The sequence below is a fragment of the Pelmatolapia mariae genome, linkage group LG1 (assembly GCF_036321145.2).
Source record: "Pelmatolapia mariae isolate MD_Pm_ZW linkage group LG1, Pm_UMD_F_2, whole genome shotgun sequence".
NCBI lineage: Eukaryota > Metazoa > Chordata > Actinopteri > Cichliformes > Cichlidae > Pelmatolapia > Pelmatolapia mariae.
The window spans coordinates 17074582-17092081 of record NC_086227.1 but is presented as its reverse complement, the minus strand read 5'-3'; the positions used below and the strand labels follow the sequence as shown (position 1 = coordinate 17092081).

At 42.6% G+C, this 17500-nt stretch overlaps 1 protein-coding gene across 1 annotated transcript; it reads left to right on the top strand.

The window, feature by feature from the left end:
* Window positions 1–1306: 1306 nt before the first annotated feature.
* Window positions 1307–17159, top strand: gas6 (growth arrest-specific 6). The gene is made up of 15 exons (XM_063474180.1): window positions 1307–1797; window positions 2072–2232; window positions 4297–4321; window positions 4418–4480; window positions 7343–7465; window positions 8182–8301; window positions 10486–10608; window positions 13128–13249; window positions 13446–13564; window positions 13693–13882; window positions 13983–14147; window positions 14232–14400; window positions 14498–14637; window positions 14724–14925; window positions 15255–17159. Exons 1-15 carry the CDS (start codon window positions 1722–1724, stop codon window positions 15404–15406), a joined length of 1950 nt encoding a protein of 649 aa, XP_063330250.1. The 5' UTR covers window positions 1307–1721; the 3' UTR covers window positions 15407–17159.
* Window positions 17160–17500: the final 341 nt, after the last annotated feature.

The following is a 17500-nucleotide window of genomic DNA, read 5'->3' as shown; positions in this document are numbered from 1 at the left end:
ATTAAAATGTAAAACTTGAAATTTGTATTGCCATGGTTTTTTCCCATTGTATTTGTGACTCGCTAAATAAGGAATATGCAATCTGCTGACCAGGCTCTGTTCATGAATGTGCTGAAGTTGTGTTTTTGAACACACACACAAAAAAAATCCAAGCATTGTGGTGTACTGCTTGCGATGCACAAATAGATCTACCTTGCTAAGAAGAAAACCAAATCCTCTTTTTTCTTGCTTTTCTGACTTTAGTAATAGAACACGCTCAACTTAGGAGTGACGTCATTCCTACTTCTGACATGTGACTGTGACATAGTCAAACATTTGCGATAACTGGCAATGAGTATTTTACATCGCTGTGGAGAAATTTTGGCCCACTCTTGTTCGCTGAATTGTTTTAATTCAGCCACACTGGAGGGGTTTGCTTGTTCAAGACTTTATTTTGTTCCAAAAAGTTCAGTTTTTTCAATAAGCAAATAGGCTTGGCTAGTGAAACTGAACTCAGCTTTTCAGAAAATGTGGTTATTCATCGTTAATTCATGATGATTTAACAGGCAAATATGAAAAATATGCAAAAAAGAAAGAAAAAAGAAATCAGGAAGGGGAAAATACGTTTTCACAGCTCTTCAAAGTTTTTATCATTAACTAAAACTAAACTAAAAACTAAAATAAAATGTGAAAAAAATTAAAATTAAAATGAAAAACTAGACTTGAAATATAAATATAAAAGAAGTATGATTTGTTTTAATATTTGTTTTTTCTCAATTTTATTATAACTTGCCTGACAAGACACTGAGGAAAATGTTTATTGAGACTTTGGTTGTCTAAAACACTAAGTAAACTGCTTTCAAGAAGTTCTGTGTTTTTATTGTAACAATTGCACTGATTTACTTTTTAATTTTTTTAAAGTAACAGAAGAACTAATTAAAACTATAAACTTAAACTAAACATTTCCAAACAGTAATAATTAAGCTGAAATAAGAAAATCCACTTTGGAGATTAAACTGAATTAAAAAGAAAAAATCAAAATGGGGGGAAAAAATAACAATTAGCGTAGTCTGTGCAACCTCATGCCCCCCTCTGGTTATGCCCCTGGACTAACGTTTAAAATACTTTTGAAGGCATTGCAAAGTACTCGAGTATTGCTTACTTACTTACAAGTATTTACTTACTAACCACAAGTGCAACACCCAAATCACGGATTGCGTGCCAGTTAAACAGATTTTTTTTCCCCAGTGTGATGCGCGCGCACACACACATGCACACACGCGAACATACACAGAGGAGGGAGGGAGGGATGAAGAGGTGTCTGCATCACTTCAAACTCCTGCCTGCACTTCTCAGAGAGCTACTCCTCCTCCTGAAGCAGAGACGAGCAGTGTTCCTCCGCAGACTGTCCGGTCCGCAAACGGCTAAGTAAAAGTCCCCACACACCGCGATGGGGACCAGCTGAACCGCACGCGAGGGGGGTAGAAGAGGTCGGTCGTGCAGTTTCCCCGTGTAGTAGTAGTGAGCGTCCTGGAGGAGGAGGGGGACACAGACACACACACAAGCGCGCGCGACGTTCGTGTCCTATCGTAGACGTTAACGGCCAACGGTCGGAGCTAATCACCTGAATACCTGCGGCGTTTCGCACCGACGCCTGCGCTTACACCGAGAGAGGCTGAGGAGGGGGTGGGACGGGGCAGGAGAAAGTTTCTCGAGCTTGGCGCAAACACAGCGGTCAAACAATGCGGCTGACCCCGACAAAGTCCTTTTCGTCGGCAGCGCTGCTAATCCTGCTGCTCGTCCGCTGGTCCGACAGCAGTAAGTAAACAGTTACATGCTAAGCGGCTAGCTAGCCCGCTAAACCCTCTTTGACATTTGAGTTGCAGCTGGTGATGATACACGTCTCGGTTATTGCCAGCACTGACGGTTAACGTTAGATATTTCGCAACATCCCTCACACTGTTTTTCCTGCGCCAGTGTATTGCTTAACCGCAGAGTTGTTTGACATTCACTTGCTCTTTTTTTTTTTTTTTTTTTTTTAAAGGTGACTAAACTTTGCCCGTTTTGTTCTCTTTTGCCCTTCTTTCTTTAGTCTCACTGTCCCCTCAAGAGGCGAACCAGTTTCTGAGCAGACACAGGAGGGCGAATCAAGTCTTCGAGGAGACGAAGCAAGGACACTTGGAGAGGGAGTGCGTGGAGGAAAAGTGCAGCAAGGAGGAGGCCAGAGAAGTGTTTGAAAACGACCCGGAGACGGTGAGTGGTGTGTTCACAAGTTAGTCTCAGCTGCAGCTCAGCAAAGGCTGCATGCGAGCAAAGGCGGGCTTCCTTCTCATCCTGTGAGGAGGTACTGCAGTACCACCAACTCCATCAGAGCACCATTACCAGCTGAGGTTGTGTTATGTACTGTAACTTCTGGGAGGCTGGGTGTTTACATCATGTTCATAATGACTACACACACACTAATGATTCATTGTCTGGGCTGCTTGCCGCTAGTATTCATGCTTCAATAAGTCCAACATGCTGATAGCTGTCAGGACACATAATATTCCCATGTCTGGGACTTGGCCGCTTTCCACGTCTTTTGTTTTGTTTCTGTGACAGACACTGAGTCAGTATGACTCTACTGTCATTTGTGAAATCCCTTTTTTTATATATTTATATCCCCAATCTCCTCTTCATATTGACATGTGTCCTTAAGTTGATAACAAATATGGGATGTAGCTGGATGTCTTTCTGGTTCTTTTTCTCATCGTGTTGCATCTTCTGATGTTGCACATGCACACTTTTGCTCATGCATTTCATTCAACATTACTGTGTACGTTGCCCTGCTAATCTGAAGACACGTTTCCAACTTGCCATTTAACATCGTACAAAATCCATCACACGGGCCATGCTCAGAAACCTGTACTGGAAATTAGTTTCCATTCTGCATTCATGAGTGTACACGTCAGCCTTTCCATCCATGTGAATTCATAAGCCTATTTTATATGTACTACAGTGTGCTGTATGTGCAAACAGGCTATAAATAATCCAAAGTGTTTAGAAAAACACACGGAACTTGGGCTTCTTGGGCTTCCTTAGGAAGATGATATGTGTTACAGCAAATAATAGTGCAGATACATGCCCAGAATCTTCTGCAGCAAGTCTACCCTAACGTGGCTGGATGCTTTTGATTGTGAACTCTGTAATTTTGCTTAATTTCTACATCTGACATTCATATTCAACGGTTTTAAGTGGTGGACTTGTGTTGGTGATGTGCTGCCCTTTAAATGTCACATTCACTCCTTAAGATTTGATATTGTGAATTGTAGCAGAGAGGGAGCGAATGAGGCAATCGATGACTTAAGATTACTTGTAAGATTAGTCCGGCGCTGAGGGAGGGAGGATTAAACTGAAGCTGAGGTGGATTCTGGTAAAAAGGGTGAAGTCGGGTGATGTCTGAATCAGATCCACGCATGCCACCGGCAGAACACCAAATTACTCCTGTAAGTTTTGAACCTTGTCATGACACAAAGCTGCAGTCTCACTCGTATCTGCATTATTCATCCTGAAAGGGCCTGTCTCTGACTCTGCATTTTATTCTGCTGCAGCTTTGTAGCTCTGCAGAGAGGGAAAGAGAGAGAGGCTGGGGTGTTCCCAGTGCTTATGCTCATCCTTGGCAATGGACAGTCATACCAAGTTTCTGGTCTCTCATTTATTTGATGACATACGGGACATACAAATGAGAAGAAGGTGTCAAAACTAACTTGCTCAGTGTGAGGTTCAAATTTAGTCGTTTTGGTTAACCTTTGAAGGTCAGCTTCCATTTTAGGTCAGTGTATAATCAGGCTTTACCCCACACGGAATTTTGCCTGATTAGTTTCACTTAATAAGACACCGGTCTAACGCAAGCCTGCTGCATCTGGCATCTACTGCAGCATGAGTGTGACTCTGTGCCTCCAGAGTCTCAGATTTTGGCCTATATGTGGAGAAGTGCTGCAGCCAGAAAGCAGGAGGGATGGTACTACTACCAGGAATGCAGAGAATGCTGAAGAAGCTCCTGTCATAGAGCTGCACCCTGTTAGAGCAGATTACAGAGTAATCATAGCCTAATCTCTGCATCACACTGCCACATTTCATGATTGTTTATGAACTGTTTTTCCTGCAGAAGTGAGCTATAAAAAACCCCCAAAACAAATGCACAATTAAGTCAAGTATAAGCAGAAACCTGTTACTAATTTTAAGAGTTCATTGAGATTGTATTGCCTTGTTTAGATTTTTGTTTGCAAACACATAACTTTACCCTCTGTGTTTTGTTTTTGTTTTTCTCTGATGCAGAACTACTTTTATCCCAAGTATTTAGGTAAGTTATCATTCTGCCTAAAACCATTAACCTCTCTCTTGGCTGATTATACGTTTGTCATCCCTTCAACTGAATTCCATTTTTGTCTCTGTCTAGCCTGCCTGGACAGGTTTGGAGATTCTGAAAAGAAAAAACAGGATCTGGTCACATGTGTCCACAGTAAGTATTTTTTTTTTTTTTACCTCCTCCTGTCTGCCTTTCAGCTTTATTGTTAGTCTGTGAATAGGTTAGATTAATGCATGTCTACATCCTGCTCTCTCATTTATTCTCAGTTTTTATTTTACTGAGAAAGTTGCTACATGAAGAGACAGGGAGCTAGTTATGTTGCAGGGTTGTGCTGCACTGCAGTATAACTGCTCTGCATCACACTCCAGTGTGTGCTCTCTGCAAGTACAGAAGCAATCGGAAGCAGAGATGTGCTGAATCTCTTCGGCACCTCCAGGTCCATTTTCTCAGCGTGGCACACCTAGCTCCTTTTAAAGTGAAGTGTGTGTGCGTGAGTGTCTATGAGTAACATTGCAGCACTTTGCTACAGTGACGCTACACGTTGCTGAATGAGTGACACACCCCTTTAGTCGTCACATATTCGCGCACTCACTTCCTGAGCGACTGCGCCAGCCTCTTCGTGTGTGGGCTCGGCTGGGGAATGACGTAGAGAAGATGGTCTGACGCGAGGATGGCTAAGGATTTCTGCTGCATCAGGATACAGGAGACCGGCTTTACTGCTATTGGCTGTTGATTGTCTTGCGGGGGAGGCGTTTCCATGACTCAGCTGCAGCATCGTGACATTTAAAGATACGGCAGTACTTTTTTTTCCACCAGTTGTCAGCACCATCTCCTTTCCACCATTTTTCTATCTCGCCCATCAGTTGCCTTTCACCACTGATGGTCTCAAAGCGGATTCTGGCTTTCCACTAATTTATTTATGGAATATTTCCGACATGCACAGCGCATTATGGAAACATGTACTGAGAGCAGACAGGGTTAATTCTCCCACTGCTCCCTGCTTCTGTTTCCTTAGTCTGCAGTTTTCTGTGAATGGCACTCTACAAAAATGGATAAAAATAGATCACTGAAAGACACGTGTTACTGTTCTTTGACATCCACATTATGGCACATAAATTGTTGCTGCTCTGTAAGCTTTGTAGGCTGTGATTCCACAGTGTGTGTTTTAACAAATGGAACTAAATTGTGACTCTTTGTTGGGGGACCATTAAATTTTGAAGCAGAGGAAACAAGCTTGGCTCCTGCAGTTACACTTCTTGTTTAATGGTCTACAAAGCATCACTAACCAGGAGCATGGGTGGGATTCTTTTTTTAATATCTGCCCTCCTTTGTCAGAGAGTACAATTGCATGCACTGATGCTGATATGCAAATATTTTCAGTTTTGATGAAGGAACATTACAATGAAGGAACAACTTCAATGTAAAAAAAAAAAAAGAAAAAAAAAAGAAATATCTGATAAAATGTATTGTAGTAAAACATTCCTGCTGTGTTATTTGTAACTGAGGGATCATTCAATGCTCCTCTGTAAAGCACTGACATCAGCTAAGTATTTGTGCACATAACGCTCAGTTTAAATACAGATGTTTTTAATAAATGCACAAAGTTACATTACACCAATAGCTGGTAGCTGAGAGGATTAAGTCTGTTAAGGCAAATATACACAACTATAGCATCCAACCTTAGGCATTATTAACTTAATTAAAACTTAAGATAATAAAACGGTCCTAATAATAATAACTTAAAGGTGCTGTTTAAATGTTTTTAGTGCTGTCTCTTAACATTTGTTTTTTGTCTTACTCTGCATTGATGAATTGCTGATCTTTTCCTCATTGCTGGCATCATGCAGTGCTTTAATGTTTTTAAAGTCTAAATTCAGTTCACAAAATAATTGTCTCTATTTAGATTTTGCTCTTTCCGAATGAGACGGCTAGCTTTGGCTCTACACATCTCTAACGTGTAATTTCGACTACATTTAGCACACGTGTGACAGTCAGTATTTTTTATATTTGACTATTATTACATGTTATTTTTAGAGCGGCTGTCTGGCTTGCTTTCAGAACATAAGTCACAAGCTGGTATCTGTTATTAATACACACAGCATGGACAGATTCATCTCTGTGTAGGCACCATAAATGCTGAATGGTAGATAGAGGATTTGGAGAATATTGGTGTATATTGTAATATGGACATGTTATTTTCATAAGGTCTTGCCCATTGCAGCGAACGGATCCCATGCTTCACGTAGTCTTGTTTTTGTTTAGGAGTGATAACCTGGCATTCCTGAAAAGATTTGGTTTTGTATTATGTTTCTGTTGACACTTTCACAGCATCCCAACTGTCATATGTGAAGCTGCCAATAGAGATTGCATAAACAAAATAAAGGTTCACAGATGCAAAGTACCACAAGCCATTAGTGTGTAGTTTTGAGCAGCTGTCATGCAATGTTACAAAAATAGAAAAAGTTGTGGCTTTGGGTTTTATATGCAAAAACGCAAATCCTCTCTATTTATCTTTCTCCCTCTCTCTCTCTCCTTTCATTTTCTCCAGTCTTTGTCATTTTCTCTTTCTCTGAACTCCAGCTAACATGTCCAGACTTGTCGAGTACTCAAACTCCTTCTTGGGAAGGAAACAGATTTGGAGAGAAACTGAGCACTATTACACAAGCGTGCAGTGGGGGAAAAAAAGAGGGGGGGAATTAAGTGTAAATATTGAATAGAAAAGTAGCAAAAACAAGAATTAAAAATAAAGCTAAATATCAATTCAGTATTGTTTCTTGAGAAGTAGAGGACAGGTGTTGGGAATTAGGGCATGTCCGGAAAGAGAGCCTGGCCCAAGTTAGGCTATTTATACAGATCTCCCAATGTGCAGAACCTAAGAGTTTCTGCATATCAGGAGTGTCCTCTGTCTGTTATGGTATACAGTTACACTGACTATAAGCAACCTTTGTACAGACTTGATGCTTAAAGCAGTAATAACATGTCTTTTTCTCTGTCTCTGTTTTCTCACACTTTAAGATATTCCCAATCAGTGTTCTCCCAATCCCTGCAATCCCAGCGGTACCGTCCGCTGCGAGGACAAAAAGGGCGACTTCCTCTGTCATTGTTTTACGGGCTGGACGGGAGCCACATGTGAGAAAGGTACTGTCATCATTATGGAAAGCTGTGTCCTGGAGCTCAGCAGAGGTTGAATTTTTGCTCTGTCGTTCTGGTACATCAGTGCAAATGTCATTACTGTGACCTTGGCTCTGACAGCGAACCCCTGTCCTGTCCACTGATAGAAACATCCTGCTTTTCTCATGTGTAAACTAATACTATTTTGTCTCTCAACGATGCTGGAATTAATTTGACCTTGAAAAGCTGTTATTGTTGGCATGCTGTCTAATATCCAGCTCCTGCTACAGTTATTAATGATGTGTGAATGGTGCGTAAGATCATTATGAAGTGCATGTACGGGAAGTGCTATCCCAGACTCCAAACTGGGAATCCATGCCTCTTTAGAGGTCTCTGGTATAAACTGAGGTTTGCATGCTTGTTAGAAGTTAAATCCACATAAGTTCTAAACTCTCACTGTGAGGGAGAGGGGAACAAGTTTCTCTGATTTATGGCGCAGCCATCATTCCACACATTTCCACTGTGACTCATCCTACCACCTTACTGCGAGAGGAAACCAAAACAGATTCAGTTTGAGTCGGTCTGAGCCTTTTCCACTTGACAACCACAGTCCTCCTAAACACTCAGCCACAGTTACATACTGTGTCCCTTATTTGGAATGCACAACAAACAAGAAATTCACAGTCACTAAACTGCATCCAGCTGAAAGCAACCTGCATTTCTCACCTCTCTCCTGCTTGCAGATGTCGATGAGTGCAGCAGGAGAAATGGAGGATGTGACCACGAGTGCAACAATACTGTGGGCAGTTACCACTGCTCCTGTCGCCAAGGCTACACACTGTCAGGACGTCAGCTGTGTAATGGTAAGCCGCAGACCACAGATGCACGTTTTCTAATAGCTGGAATCAAGTCAGCACTGCTGCAAATAAACATCATCGCCATTTACCAATTCTGAATCCACTTCCCACTTCCCACTCTGAAAATGTAAATTCTTTTTAGACTTGTATAATTGATTATGTGGTATTTTTTATCTACTTCTGCTTTGGACATGTATTTGTATTTTGTATTTAATTTAATATCAGTCTCATAGACTGTAGATGGACGTGCCCACGATGACGTCATCCATTGGTCTCTGGACTCATTTTGAGCCTCAGTGTTAACAATTTGGCTGCCTCCACATTAGTTTTTTAAAACCAGAAGTTAATAGGTCTGGTGTCCCACAAGGATCGATTCTTAGTCCAGGCCTTTCTTTTCTTTAACTTCTTCCCCTGGGCCTGATTTTTAAAAAACATGGACATGCATGCATATCTTTCCTATGCAGACAACACCTAAATCGACATGCCTATAAAAAGAAATGTCAATTCAACCCCTAAACCACTAAAGAAGTGTCTGAAAGATATCAGATCACAAGAAACTCAGATCATTGTGTTCAGACCCGGTGGTGTGTGTACTACTCCTCTCTTGGACCTGGGTCCGAGTGACTAACCTTGATGTCAGACTGGACTGTGATTTTATACTAGATAAGCATATAAATTCCATTATTAAAGCTAGTTTTTATCATTTTGTCAGTTTTTCATTTCAGACTTTTATCCAGATTCAAATCCATTTTTCCCCCAATTTTTGGATGTTTTATTTTATCACAACAAATCTGGACTACTGTAATGCGCACTATATTGGCCTTAGCAAAGCTTCCCTTGCTTGCCTACAGTTAGTCCAAAATGCTGCAGCTCGTCTTTAAACTGGAGCACATCTCCCCCGTCCTGGCCTTCCTTCACTGGCTCCCTGTTTGTTCATTTTAAGATTTTATTTTATTTTTTTAAAACCTTTAATGGATTGGCATCACCAGACATATCTCAGCTCCTAACTCCATTTAAAACATATATTAAAATGTTATTCTTTGGCTTTTAATTCAGAATGAGAGTGGTGTGTTCTTACCTTCTGTTTGTTACTGTTGTTGTTGCTGATTTGTTGTGTGGTGCTTTGGTGCTTTGTACAACACTTGTGTTTTTAAAAAGTACTTTTGTAAATAAACTGATAATTGGTATAGTTGCATGTTACGTCCATAAACTACACAGGGACAATGCATAGACACACACAATGCTAATTATTGTTAAATACTAGAGCAATAAGATGATAGTACTGTGTTTGTCAGATAAGCCATTAAAATGCTCCAGAAACGCATACCTGTCAATCAAAGCTGCCATGCCCCAAACTCCAGTGCCCAGATGGACGAGTTATTAACAAAAAAAAAAAAAAAAACTCTCCCCACTTATATGGAATTTAGTGGCTGAAAGCATTTTGACACGATGCTCTGTGGGAACTGAGTGGTCACTGAAAAAAAAGTGCAGTTTCTGGCCTCAGAAGTTGCAGCTTAGCCTCCATACCCACGGATTGCAGATGAAAACTGGCCAGTAGCTAAATCTAGTTCAGGGCTTCTTTTCTTTTTGAGATCAGTGTTTTTGTGTATAATCCCTGACAAAAAAAAAAATAAAACTAAAGTTAAATTTGTAATCATTCTGAAGTTCAAGGCCCTAAAACAGTCCAGCAGCAGTGTTATTCTGTCTTGTGTCATAACCATCACTGTGAGTCCATAAAAGAACACATGGCTTTGATTAGTGAACAAACGAGGCAGAAAATAAAACATTACAAGCTCATGTTTTCCTAATGTGGACCCCTGTGTAAACTCACACAGTTTTATTTATAGTTTTAGCTTTCCCCCCAGAAAAGAGAAGTCTGAGAAAGGCCTCAAACTGTTGTGTGATTTAACATCCTGAAAGGTTCCTTCTGTAAATATTTATTTCAGTGTAACTGCAGTGCTGGAACATACAGATACTGTGTATTAAATATGCAAACAATACATCCATGTATTTAATTATTTTTCTTTGGAGCATTAAATGGTAGTTCTTAGCACATCAGGACCAGGTTAAGTTTCCATTCTTCAAATTACTCCCACTGGATTGTCCGATGTCTTTTCCTTTGAAATGTTCCTGAGCCCTTACACGTGACTTTTGGAGTCTCAAAGCTGAGGACATTTTGGTGTCTTTCAGATCTGAACGAGTGCGAGATCGCGGGTGTGTGTGGAACGGCACGATGTGAGAATAAGGAGGGTGGCTACGACTGCTTGTGTGACATCGGCTATGTTTACGACAATGAAACCAAAAGCTGCGTCGGTAAGTGTGTTTAACTACACATAAATACACTTGGTTTAATCAGAACTGACTGAGGAAAAGCTTTACCCTCAGCGGGGCTCGGTGCAGCTGCGTTGCAGGGTCAAGAAAGGAATGCAGAGGTATTTGGAGAAATTGTATATAAGTAGGTAACAGGTCACTGTGAACAAGTCTGCGTTTAGAAAAAGATAACTCAGGGAGTAAACATACAGCCTGAGCCATTAATGCACCTTTCCTTGGTAATTAATGTTAATCACTCTAAAGAAAATGTGGTATAGAATAGAATAGAATAGCCTTTATTGTCATTGTACAGGGTACAACGAAATTGGAGTGCCACTCCCTTGGTGCAAAATGCAATAATAAATATAAATGTAAAATATAAAAAGTACAATAAAACAATCGTAAGTACTCAAACAATAGTAAGTACGATATATACAGGATAGCAGCATTAATATAATGACAGTATGAATAGCAGCATAATATAATGGCAGTGACAGTATGTAAGCAGGTTCAGTTGTTTTTGTGCTTATTTACTACGGTGATAGCTCTGGGGAAAAAAGCTATCCATGAATCTGTTTGTCCTGGTTTTATGTGACCTGTACCGTCGGCCTGACGGTAATAGTTCAAACAGTTGATTGCTGGGGTGAGAGTAGTCCTTGATGATATTGCCAGCTCTGCTGAGGTACCGAGAGTTTGCAATGACCTCCAGGCTGGGCAGAGAGCAGCCAGTGATCTTCTGGGCTGTGTTGATGACCCTCTGCAGTACTTTCCTGTCTGCAGCTGAGCACCCTGCATACCATGTTGTTATACCGTACGTTAGGATGCTCTCTATGGTGGCTCTGTAGAATGTCACCAGCAGCCTCTCCTCCAGGTTGTTCCTCCTGAGCACTCTCAGAAAGTGGAGACGCTGCTGGGCCTTTTTTACCACCGCCGTGGTATTTGCAGTCCAGGAGAGATCGTCAGAGATCTGCACGCCCAGAAACCTCATGGACTGTACCCTCTCCACACAGTTCCCGTGAATGTAAAGTGGGGCCGGGTCTGCTCTGCCCTTCCTGAAGTCCAAGATAAGTTCTTTAGTTTTCGTGGTGTTCAGTTGGAGGTTGTTAACTGAACACCACTCAGTCAGTCTGTTGACCTCATCTCTGTAGTCCGACTCATCCCCCCTTGAGATGAGTCCAACCACTGTGGTGTCATCCGCGAACTTTATGATGGTGTTTGAGAGGTGGGTAGGGGAGCAGTCGGATGTGTAGAGCGTAAACAGGAGGGGACTCAGAACACATCCTTGTGGAGACCCGGTGCTGAGTGTGATGGTGCTGGACAGGTGGGGGCCGAGTCTGACAGACTGTGGTCTATTTGTCAGGAAGTCCTTGATCCAGAGGCAGATGGGGGTGGAGAGTCCCAGGTGAGACAGTTTCTGGACCAGGATCTCCGGGATGATATGATTGAATGCTGATATGATTGAAGTCCAGAAAGAGCATTCTCACATAGCTTCCTCGGTGCTCCAGGTGACTCAGCGCAGTGTGGAGCGCTATGGTGATAGCGTCCTCGGTGGATCGATTTGTCCTGTAGGCAAATTGGTGGGGGCCCAGAGTGGGAGGCAGACCGGCCCTGATGTGCTGACAGACCAGTCTCTCAAAGCACTTCATCACTACAGGCGTAAGTGCAACAGGCCTGTAGTCATTTGGGCTGACCACAGCTGTCTTCTTGGCAATGGGGATGATGGTGGAGGTTTTGAGGCAGGGCGGGACGGTGTTTAATGACAAGGAAAGGTTGAAGATTTTAGTGAAGACTCCGGTCAGTTCGTCAGCACATGCTCTGAGAACCTTTCCATGTATTCCATCAGGACCTGCCGCCTTCCTGGGATTCACTGACCTTAGAACACATGTAAGGTAGAGCGAAACCGCAGCAATCCTGTATTTCAGGATTTTTATGTGACAGCTACCACACAAAATCCTACTAGTTACCTTGGAGCTCAGTTATTGGACTCGAGCTCAAGATATACGCATACACGCACACAAATCTGATCTTCCAGTTTTTTATTCCAAAATATGTGTGATAACTTAGCCACCAAATCAGATGTGTTGAATCAACATGGAAAAGAATCTGCAGATTTAAACCGAAGCTTTGAATTACTCGTGTGCCCAAGTTCTAATCTCTACTGGAAACCAGACTTTTCATAACCTCATTGTCCCTCCTTAGAGAATTACTGCTTATCATAGCCTGCTCATGGCCATGTAAGGTTATATATGAAGTGTGGCGATACCATCCAGTCAGCGTCAAAGGCCACTTAACTCAAGTGTTGTTTGCATTCCCTGATATGTTTTTTCTTCTTTTTTCCCCCCCTGCATTCCTGGATCTGATGTTTTGTTGATCCTTGTGGGGTCATGTTTTGACTAATTCCTCTGCTGATGTGACTTTGATAAATTTATGAACTCTCTTCTTCTCTGTAATTCTCTCATGTCGCAGTCGTCACTCTGAGCTCTCACGCCCTTTAATTTGTCCAATCTTCTGTCGCTTGTCAGATGTGGATGAGTGTGAGACGGGTGTCTGTGAAGAGGAGTGTTTGAACACTCAGGGGAGTTTCCACTGCTTCTGCGACGGACGCCAGGGTATGAAGCTGGCGCAGGACCTTCGGAGCTGTAAGGTGAAATACAAAAACCAGCTGCCACTGTTGTTAAATGATGATTAAAAGCTATGTCTGTTGGACCACATGCTATTTTTCTTGCCTGTACCATCCCGTAGAGGGATTAAAAAGTACAATTTCAAGTGCCATCTTGTATATGTGCATGATTCTCATGACTTTATCTCCACGCTGGTTGTGTGTTTGTCCTCTCCTCCAGCCTATAACTCCCTGCACGACACCGGCCCTGAAGAGGAACCCCCGCTCTCTTTACCTGGGACGCATGTTCAGCGGTGTTCCAGTGGTGCGGCTGCGTTTTCGCCGCAGGGTTCACACAGGGTGAGAAATTTCTGTTGGATTTTTCAACGTGTTCATCAGCAACAGCTGTCTTGTCTTGGAGGCATTTTCATCTTAATTACCTTTGGACAAAGACCATCTTCATTGCTGTTTCCCAATTCTCTTTTCAGCTTTTCAGCAGAGTTTGACTTCCGCACCTACGATAACGAGGGAGTGATCTTCTTTGCTGGAGGTCACCTTAACAGCTCCTGGATCGTGCTGGCGATGAACCAGGGGAAGCTGGAGCTGCAGCTGAAATATGGCGGCGTTAGCAGGGTCACCAGCAGCGGACCTATTGTCAGCGATGGCCAGTGGAGGAAGGTCTGACTCTTCTGCTGAGGATCAAAACAAATAATACTACGCTGTATACACTGTCTTCATTAGCTTATTAAAAGCTTGTTAAATGTCCGGTTTTAACCAGATCTCGGTGGAGGAGCAGGGGCGGAGCCTAGTGATTAAGATTGACAGGGAAGCAGTGATGAAGATTGCAGTAAACGGGGACCTGTTCACACTGAAAAAGGGGATGCATGAGCTCAACCTCACTGTGGGGGGAGTGCCTTTCAAAGAGGACAGCCTGGTCAATAAGGTGTGTGTTTTGTTTTTTTAATGTATGCACCACAAAGAGACTTTCACACATTTCCTAACTGTTGTGACTTCATTCGTTCCTCAGGTGAACCCTCGTCTTGATGGTTGTATGAAGGAGTGGCGCTGGCTAACGGGTGAAGACACCTCCATACAAGAAACCATCAGGTCTAATGATAACATGCAGTGTTTCAGCACTGAGGATCCGGGGGCATATTACCCCGGCACAGGCTTTGCTCTCTTCAACATCACCTATGGTACATGCGTGTTTGTGTTCATAGCTTGAACAACTCTTTGTATTCATTGTAAGCACATGTGGTCATCTTCATCCCCCTGCCCTCCTCTTCTCTTCAGAATCACAGAACCTGAGCGTCCACTTGACCCTGAATCCAACCACTGCTATCGGGGTGCTTTTTGCACTGGTTCACCAGGACAGAGTGCCTCTCTCCATTGCTCTGGCTGATTATAACCCTGTAACCGATGAGTGGCGAGATGTGAGTAAATACATCCCGCACTGTGCACGTGTTCAAAGCCACTTCTGTATATTTCATATGCAAACTGACCTCCTGTGTGTCTTTAGTTTGTTCTGGTGTCTGTAGGTAATGTCGTCATTGCCAGCTCTCCTGCACCCTTCTGTGATGGTATGAGTCATGAAGTCCAGGTGACTGTCTCTGGTAACCAGACCCTTCTGCTGGTCGATGGCCATTCTGGACGAAGTGAAGATGCTGAAGTTCCCACCGGCCTCCTGTCACAGTCTACTACCTTTATAGGAGGCCTCCCTGGTGAGCACACACACACTTTTACACAGAACAGAAAAGTTTTCCATAAAGTTTTTAAAGTACTTCCTTACTCTGTTGAAGAGTATCAGCTTCTGTTATTGTCTGCATGACTGCTGGGTTCAGACTGGAAAACATCCCCGGCAGCTAGAATCTTGCACAGTTCTCAAAGCTGAAAGAACAACATAAGATTTTTTGTAATGCAATAATTTAAAAATAAAAAAAAAACCCACACAAAACGCCCCACATGACAACAGATGGATGAATGTTTTCACTGACACGTTGAACAAAGTGAATAATGTTATTTGGACACTTCTTGTGATTTCCACCCTCAGATGTTCCTCTGGTGTCCACGCTGGTGTCGACACCCTACAGCGGCTGTATGGAGGTCAGTGTAAACGGACAGCCTCTGGACCTGGACCGGGCCATCCACAAACATAACGACATCCGCTCGCACTCCTGCCCCCTGCTGGACTCCCACCAGTGAACGGCGCTTGAATCTGCCAAAACCGATCCATAAGCAGTTCATTGAGACAAGGGGGGTGATGGGAAAAATGTTTTTAATTGGAATATGTCACAGTGTGGCTCGAGCCCAAGATCACCCCTTCCCCTCCATCCTCTCCCTCCCCAGCCTTATCCTGTGATGACACTGCTGCCTAGAAGCAGTGGCAGGGATTTTCACAGCAGTCTCAGTGTTATGACCCAGCAAGTTAGTTCTTCTGCCAGTGAGTAACACCCCCTGTACAAAGGGAATAATAGCTGCACAGCATTGCCTGAAAACTGGCTGTGTTTTAAAGCCTCGTAAGCTCACAAGAACACGCAGGGTCTAATCCAAAATCAATGCTACGGGTTTGGTCCTGGGTCAGCCTTCTACGCCTGGTATCCTGTGCTTAAACGCAGATCTAACTGGAGGTTTGTAAGCAACGACTAGTCTGTGCTCGTGTTGCTTACATCCAGCTCACTTAAGGTCCACGTTCACAAAGCTTGAATTAATCGAGTGCTAATGTAGAATCTCCAATTAAATGAAAATGTAAGAATTAAAAACACGGGGACCAGAAAGACAGTCCTACATCAGCTACTTCACTCAGAGAAAATGTGTGGACAGGTGCTCAGATCTTCAATGAATAAATCCCATTTGCCCTTAACCCCCCCCTTGCCGCAGCGAGGCAGTATGAACTTTGCGTTCTATAGAAAATATTGCACATCGTTGCAGGTATAAATGGACTGCCTTCTTGAATCCCCCCCCCCCGCTCTCAATTGGAGGAGCACTCCATATCTGCCTGCAACTTCGAAAATCAACCGTGTGCCTACAAAAGAACAAACCAACCCACACTTGTCGACAGCTTCCCTCTAAACAGGTGAATCAGTTCCCAAAGGTGCAGCACTGCAACCCAGCAAACTAACCGACGCTTTGCAGTGTGTGCCCCTGAGGATTTTCTCTTTTAAAGAACAGACTCGCACTCATGTTCATCACAAAAAGGTCCCTTCTTTTCCCAAAAATCACCCAGTCACAGTTAAAGCCTGCCATATACCAACCCGAGGACAGTAGATTAGACACAGAAGCACAGGGAGACAGGAAGGGGCCTTCTCCACAAGGGAGAGAGAGCACTGCATTGATCGCACCACACAAGCTACTGAGAAAGGAAAAGAGGGCGCTGTAATATACTGAATATGTAAATAATGTGATTGTACAATGCTTTATAGAAGACAGAGCAAACACTACCTTAAAATCCCCCCTTGAGGCACATTTATGGTCCAAAGTTCAAAGAAAGATCAGAGTCTCTCAACTTCATCTGCTTCTTTAAAAAAAAAAAAAAAGGTTTCAGCGACAAATCATGGTGGAACTGGGAGACTGTGAGAGCAATACCCAGGCATCAAGCTTTAGAGACTCAGTTTTTAATTTGATTTATAGGTGCTCAGCGAATCAAAACACAGTAACAACAAAGAATGTCAGAGGAGCGAATGCCTAAAGGGCTCCAGTGTTATTTTACATCCCTGTGTAAGGTATCATTTTCTAGTTTTCTGATGGATGAATGCCAGAATATAGAGCTTGACCTGTTAATGTCTTATTTTATTTTTTAATCATATGTGATGTATCTTGAACTTCTAGTTTTTATTTTTCACCTTAACTGCCAGTATGTGTATGATGCTGAGAGAAGTCTGCCTTTTTGAGTTTTAACTTCCCTCAGCAGTGAAAATCCTATTTAAAAAAAAATAAAAAATAAAAGCAGCTGTATGAACGTCACTGAGTAAAGTTGTGTTTTGAAAAACAAAAACACATCCGTACACCTTGTGCTTCTGTTTCCGATGCTCTCGACTGTTGCAGCATAGCTTAAGCTGTGATAGAGCTCAAAATTATGCTTTAATACGGAACCTCTGCCTTAGAGGCAGGGTGACCTTGAAAAGAGAAGAACTAAAACTTTCTTTTAGATGGAGGATAGCCTGAGGGGCTGCATCAGGGGTCTCAAACCTGTGATTCTAGAGCCACATGTGATTGCTTTGCCCTACATCTACAGTGACTTTGCCATTGGACTATTTTTAAAGTTGTTAAACTGCTGTATGTTTCAGTTATTGTCAAAGT